At 38.4% G+C, this 7,534-nt stretch overlaps 1 protein-coding gene across 1 annotated transcript; it reads right to left on the bottom strand.

The window, feature by feature from the left end:
* Positions 1-913: 913 nt before the first annotated feature.
* LOC100338705 (uncharacterized) lies at positions 914-3,127 on the bottom strand. The gene has a single exon (XM_008258012.5). It carries the CDS (start codon positions 3,125-3,127, stop codon positions 914-916), a length of 2,214 nt encoding a protein of 737 aa, XP_008256234.2.
* Positions 3,128-7,534: the final 4,407 nt, after the last annotated feature.

Below are 7,534 nucleotides of genomic sequence, written 5' to 3'. Positions count from 1 at the left end.
AAAAAAGGGAGAGATGATCCAACATGGGAAGTGAGATACACAGCAGACCCATAGAATGGCAGATGTCCTAAACAGCACTCTGGCCTCAGAATCAGCCCTTAAGGCATGTGGATCTGGCTGAAATGCCCATGAGAGTATTTCAGGCATGGAAAGCCAAGACACTCTGGGGAAAAAAAAAAAAAAAAAAAAAAACTAAATGAAAGATCTCCACGAGTGAGATCCCAGTGGAAAGAACAGGTCATCAAAGAAGGAGGTACCTTTCTCTGAAAGGAGGAGAGAACTTCCACTTTGACTACGGCCTTGTCTAAATATGATCAGAGTCAGTGAACTCAAAAGTCTTCCATAGCCTTGGTAGCTCATGACAAGAGCCTAGGGTGATTACTGATGCCATAAACAAGAGTGTCAATTTGTTAAGTCAACAACAGGAGTCACTGTGCACTTACTCCTCATGTAGGATCTTTGTCCTTAGTGTGCTGTACATTGAGATTTAATGCTACAACTAGTACTCAAACAGTATTTTTCACTTCATGTTTCTGTGTGGGAGCAAACTGTTGAAATCTTTACTTAATGTATGCTAAACTGATCTTCTGTATATAAAGAGAATTGAAAATGAATCTTGATGTGAATGGAAGGGGAGAGGGAGTGGATTTTGCGGGTTGGAGGGACGTTATGGGGGGGGGAAGCCATTGTAATCCATAAGCTGTACTTTGGAAAGTTATATTCATTAAATAAAAGTTTAAAAAAAATAAATCAAGTATGTTAAGAATTCACTTCTTAAGAATAAAAGGAGACACGAATAATATTTACATATGTAACCAACTTAATACACATGTTCTTCAATAGGAGTTTTGAATTTCATTATCAGACTTTTAGTTCCAGGTACATAGTTTTCAGTAACGTTTTTAGATTACATTCATACTCCCAAAGACCCTTGCTCTCTAGTTAAGTGGAGTAACTTGCTTTTCAAACTGTTTACATCTCTGTTTCTGATACTAGTCTCTTCTGTGGTGTTGGCGCAGTGACATCTCTGAAAACTTGAGTTCTGTTTTGCTGGCATTGGCCTCCTAGATGAAGGTGTACAAACAAAAAACCGACTCATTTGCTTCTTATCACCCAGACTCCCCAGTTCATCCCTGACTTCCTCTGTGTTTTGTGTGCCTTGATACTCACAATTGTGTTTTCCAGGCTTAACTGCTCTGGTTCTTCTAGCCCTAGGAAATGTGATTTTTTGGTTCATCACTTGCATATTTGGGGATCTATGTTTCTCATTGTGGAGGCAGATGGGTTTGCTACAGTGGCTACCAAACTGAGAAGCACTTTCACCTTTAGACACGTATTTGGGCCTACTCCCAACAGTTGAAGAAATCTTCATGGATTGGCCTGGGGTAGAGGTTGCCTGCCCGCAGGTTGATTCATTGCTATGCACTTTCTTTTCTTTTGAGGGCTCAGCACATATATTCTTGGTGAAGTCTTCATTTCTGTAACTTCTCCTTGGAAAGAAAGTACTTGTGTCTCTGCTCATAGATCTCTTTCTGGGGCCAGCACACCAGGATTTAGATCTACGAGTACTGGACCTTGATCGCCGCTGGGTTCTTCTACTGGAGTATGAACCAGCATCTACAAATTGATAGGACTGTCTGCATTTCAAACTTCTTTTTCTAAAGGAACTCAGCTTTCTGCCATCTCTTTTAGAAGAAACGGTATTTTCTGAGATGCAGCTCCAAGAAGGGTCTCTCTTTCGAGATTTGTGACGTACTGAGGATCTTTGTCCAGGCAGTCTTTGAAAGATCACAGATGAAGAATCTGAGTATTTAGTTTCTTCTCCTTCATTTTCCTGGACATTTATTTGCCGACCGTGGCTCAAAACCCTTCTTTCTCTTAAACTGTGTCTCCATGTTTGCTCCTCATTGGAAACTGCTGGAGTACTGGAAGTGCATGTGATAGTTTCATTCTTCCTTGGATCCTGTACATGACCAGGAAGCAACTTTATCCCTTGTGTCTTTTTCTCTTGCATTTTCTTTTTGCACTTTGGTAGGTTTGGGTCCCTTTCTCTTCGGGTAGCCCAATTAAGGAGATTATTATTAGTGGAAATTGTGACTTTATGATCACCTGAGTCTGGTTTGTCTTTGATCCAAATATCAATTTTGCTTGCTGTTTTATGGTGGGCTGGTGAGATTTCAGATTCTTTCTGGGAAGAGTTACCATTGGGAAACTCTATCAAGCCAGATACAGGCCTCTTATTTTTCTGACTCTCAGTGTTCTCAGACTGCTTTGTATCAGTTTGAGTTATTACAGCATGATCCTTCGGCGAAGGCAAAATAGGAGCTGATGCAGTTGACTTCATTTTTGTCCAGGGTTCAGGAGCAGGACACTGATAGATGGCTCGTTGGTCGTATGTCTCCATGTTGTAAGGAGAATGAACAAAACTGATAAATTCATGTAAGAAATGGCGGGTGTGTTGTAGGAGATAAGGCTCCAGAAGGTGAATAAAGGACTCACTGTCTAAATCATATATTGTCATGTGATGGATGATGGCAGCTAGAATATTCTTCACAGTATATCCATAATCTCCATACACTGCTGTTAATTCCCGTTTGAGCCAGGGAACCAGTCGATGTAAGCTACCAGGATTTCTTTTGAAATAATTAGCTGAAAAGAGCTTTTCAACTCTGTAGCCTTGAACATGTGTCACCCAAACTCCAGAATAATACAGAGCTCTTCTAAACTTCATAACCACCTGATCTCTAAAGTGGCCCAGGGACATGGAGTCGGATTGGAACTTCCCAAGGTCTGCAAATTCCTGCAGTAACTCTTGGATAGTCAGCTCTTTCAGTGGCCTGATTTTCCTTGTGCTATTTTCAAAGTTAGGGTTAAGATGATTGTTTTGGGAAAGGCCCACAAAATTTTCATTTTCTGAGGGAAGAAATAGTGATTCTTCTTTGGTATCAATCGCTAGCCTGGTGGGACAACACTGAGAAAGAGAGCAGTGTCTTCTGGATGTTTTCCTTGATCTTGAATACGATGAGCCAGTACCACTCTTACTGGAAGAGGGAGTCCAATTAGCTTCATTCTCAGGACCCTCCACACAGTTAGGACACTTGCAGTGGGATGAGAGCTCTAATGGCATTGCCCTGAACAGCTGCAAGTGAGAAAAATATGGTTCAAATCAAAACCACACCTGGCATGAAAAATACCTACTAAAATCACTACTGTATATTTCTAGATTGCATTTTATCTGCTAAAATCAGTGCTAGAATAAAACTCAGAAAGGAATCATTGCTTAAGTTAATAATAATGGGCTCATAAAGCTCAATATAGATAGAGCAGTAGAGATAAGGGCACACCGATTTTCCTCTTCTAAAATTAGTTTTTGCAAACTCTGAAAGCAAATTGGAAATAAAACATCAAAATTCATCAAAATTTAAATATTTAACCCTCTGATCTAGCAATTCTAACTCTATACATTTAATCTATATATACAAATAACCAGCATACATATGTTAATCTTTTGTTACTCAAAAAAAAAAAAACCTGAAAACAATCTAGATACTCAATAGAGAACTTGTTAAATGATGATTTATCAATTGTATTTAAATTATGCAGTAATTAAAAAAGAAATTTGAGAGGAAATAAGCAGATTTATAGAAGTAAAGAAATAAATAGGAATGCAGAAAAAAAATGAGTTTGGAGATCAATAGTTGCCCATATCTGGTGTTCCTGAACTTCAATTCTAATAGAACTGATAGTTGCAGATGATAGGAAACCAGAAGTAGAGTCTAAATGGATCAAAGATCTAAATATAAGACTGGAAACTATGAAACTGCTTTGAAAATATGGGATAGTCACTTCAAGACTTTGGCATAGGCACCAGGTTTTTATGTAAGACCCCAAAAGGACAGGCCACAGATAGAAAAATAAGATAAGTGGGAATATATCAAAATAAGAAGCTTCTGCACATCAAAGGAAATGACACAGTAAAGTGACAACCATAGAATGGCAGAAAATATTTGCAAACTTATGCATATAACAAAAGGTTAATATCCAGAATATGGAAGGAACTCAAAAATCTCTGCAGCAAAACAATCCAGTTTTAAAAATGGACAGATATCAGAATAGACACTCCTCAAAGAAATGTAAATGGACAACATATACATTAAAAAATGTTCCATGTCAACAGCTAACAGGGAAATGCAAATCAAAAGCACAGTATATCATTTCATTCTAGTTAAAATGGCTATTATCAAAAAGGTAAAATATAACAAATGCTGGAAAAACGGTGGAGAAAAGGGAACCCTTATACACTACCGATGGGAATGCAAATTAGTACAGTCATGTACTGTACAGTCATGTACTAATCAGAATGGAGGTTCCTTAAAAATATAAAAGCAAATCTGTCATTTGACCCAACTACCCCACTTCTGAGTATATGTCCCAAAAGAAGAAATCAGCACATGAAAGAGATACTTGCCCTCCAGTGTTCACTGTGCACTACTTACAATAACCAAGATAGGGAGTCAACCTACCTGTCCATGAACGGATGAATGGATAAAGAAATTGTGCTATTTATAGACAATAGAATATCATTCAGCCATAAAAATAATGAAATCTTGACATTTTCAGTAAAATGAATAGAACTGGAGAACATTATGTTAAGTGAAATAAGCTAGACACAGTAAGACAACATACCATATGTTCTTTCTTATGTGTGGAATTTAAAAAAAAAAAACTAGTCAATCTGAACTTTGAATAGTGATTATCAAAGACTGGAGGTAGGGTGGAGAAAGGAGTGTTGAGAGGTAATGGTAGGCTTCAAATACAATGAAAAGAGAAGGAAATGGAAAGTCTGGTTGCCTGGTTTGATCAGCTCATGTTGTAAATATATATTGGCATATTACACTGTACCCCCATAAAAGTGTAGAAATATTACATATTAATAAAAAAATTAAAAAAGAAAGAAATGTAAGTGGGTAATATAAAATAAAATGTTGAATTTCACTGGTAATCCAAAGTGCAAATTAAAAGAGGATACCTTTAATAAGTAATTTTTTAGAAACCAGGTAGTTTCTAATCTCTATTTTTTTGAAAGATTTATTTTTATTTGAGAGCTAGAGTTACAGAGAGTGAGAGGGAGAGACAGAGACAAAGGCCTTCCTTCCATTGGTCCATTCCCCAAATGGCTGCAACTGCCAGAGCTATGCCAATCCAAAGCCAGGAGCCAGGAGCTTCTTCCTGCTCTCCCACATGGGTGCGGGGGTCCAACTGCTTGGGCCATCTTCCACCGCTTTTCCAGGCCACAGCAGAGAGCTGGACTGGAAGAGGAGCAGCCAGAATGAAAACCAGTGCCCACATGGGATGCCAGCACCATAGGCAGAGCATTAACCCACTGTGCCACGGCGCCGGCCCCAATCTCTATTTCTAAATCATGGAAAAATATCTTTTCCATTTTCCATTAACTTTTTTAATTTCCCTCATTTTAGTGTTAATGTTTAATTAAAATTTAATTCATAAAAAAGAGACAAAATTTATATATACGTGGAAAAATTCTGGTCAGATATATGAGAAATAGTAGTTCAGAGGTGGGTAGCAGAATATGATGGAAGGACAGAAAAAAAGGTATCAGTCATTTCCAACTTATAGTCATGGTGTTTAGTTTTTTGAAATCATGAACATGTATTTATTCACATTTTAAAATCCAGCTAAAGGGGGCCAGCATTTTGGCATAGAGGTAAAGCTGCCGCCTGCAGTGCTGGCAATCCCATATGGGCACTAGTTCGAGTCCCGGCTGCTCCACTTCTGATCCAGCTCTCTGCTATGGCTTGGGAAAGCAGTAGAAGATGGCCCAAGTGTTTGGGCCCTGCATCCGTGTGGGAGACCCGGAAGACTGGCTCCTAGCTTTGGATTGGCCCAACTGTAGCCATTGCAGCCATTTGGGGAGTAAGCCAGCTGATGGAAGATCTCTCTCTCTCTCTGCCTCTGCCTCTCTGTAACTCTGCCTTTTAAATAAATAAATATTTTTTTAAAAAAGCTAAAAATAATATCTTCTAAATTAAGTTGTCCTAAATGTGCTAAATTTGAAAAAAAAATGTATCTTGAAATCTTAGTCTACAGATTTTCTGCATTTAGGGTGGGATGTTTGATTAAAAACTGCTCAGGTTTTTAGTGATGAATATTTCACATTTAGTCTGATTTCATATTTTCTTTTACATTTTTCAATGATGGAATCTATGAATTTCTTAAAGCCATAAAATCCTAGAATTGGGAAGAAAGTCAGAAAACTCTAACAGTTTTCTAAACTTTTTAAGGCAAAGAACTCTTCTCATAAAAGCGAACCCAGAAGTGCAACATGTTAAACTTAGCTCAGCCATGTCAGTTCCCCACTCTCTCTGCACGGCCTACTCCACCCCATCTATAGCACTCAAATGTGGCCCCACAGAGCTCTACTGTCACGAGAGAGCTCATGTTTGCATTACTGGTATCTACTCTACATCTAACTAGTGCAGGAACCAATTGTCAATTGACCCTTGGTTTCTGCTCTAACACTTTCCCACAGATTTATATATTCTAAAATGAACCTCATTCCAATTTATTGGTCATACTTGTTGTAAGTGTAAAAAAGTTTTTTATTGCCTCTAGCTGAAATCTTTCATTAATTTCAGAATATTAGCCTAACTCTGCCCCGGGCCTATTCTCCCATTCTTCTCCATAGCAGCCCAATTCACCCAACTAGGGCAACATCTCATATGTGAATGCAGTTCTTTTATGCCCTTACACACCACTCCTCAGTACACTAGCAATGGGGCTCTGCACCCCAGCTCACTTTCAAATTCCCTAAGGATCTCTTCTATCTGTGCTTGTGCTCCCTCACATGAAAACAAGACTTCATGCCATTTGTAAATTTTTCCCAGAGAGACAATGCTCCTATTTCCTGGGACTCCTTAATTTCCTGCCCAAACAGTACTGTTAGGGTCTGCACCAGTCTTTTTATGAATTCATGCTCATTAGCAGACTACATGGCCCAAATATAAAAACTTAGTAGTGAGGGGTGGGTATGAAGTGAGTGGACAGAATTTTTAAATGAAGATGAGGGTGCAAGAATCTACTTATGGTTCCAGGTGGTAGAGAAAAGGGACAGATGCAAATAAGGGGGTCCTCTATTTCTACTCTTAGGTCTATCCCCCACAGATATTTAGAACAGACCCTGTCCCTAAATGTTTATTTTCCTAATCTTTTCATTTCTAGTTTCTCCAAGCCCATTTTTATATTTTAACCAGTTCTCATGAATATTAGGCCATGAGATTAAAAACAGCCTGTGTCTAGATCCCTCCAAGATATATAGTTCTATTAATTATTACTTTTTAAAGAAATATAGCTTGTCGTATAACTCATTCCTTCTGTTGAGGGTTCTTGCCATCTTTTCCGGACATAATGCTTTCACTAAATCTTCATTCATCTTGAAAAGCAAAAATGACAGAAATTACATTATCTAGCAAATTTACCTCCCAGAGGAATTGGAGGTGTCCACACTCATTTGAGC

The sequence above is a fragment of the Oryctolagus cuniculus genome, chromosome 1, assembly GCF_051225735.1.
Source record: "Oryctolagus cuniculus isolate XC-2025 breed Fujian yellow rabbit chromosome 1, ASM5122573v1, whole genome shotgun sequence".
NCBI classification, from domain to species: domain Eukaryota; kingdom Metazoa; phylum Chordata; class Mammalia; order Lagomorpha; family Leporidae; genus Oryctolagus; species Oryctolagus cuniculus.
The sequence above is the reverse complement of the archived record's forward strand: the minus strand, read 5'-3'. Positions and strand labels throughout refer to the sequence as shown.

Coding starts and splice junctions, on each gene's coding strand:
- LOC100338705 (XM_008258012.5), bottom strand. CDS start 3,127: ATGCCATTAGAGCTCTCATCCCACTGCAAGTGTCCTAACTGTGTGGAG.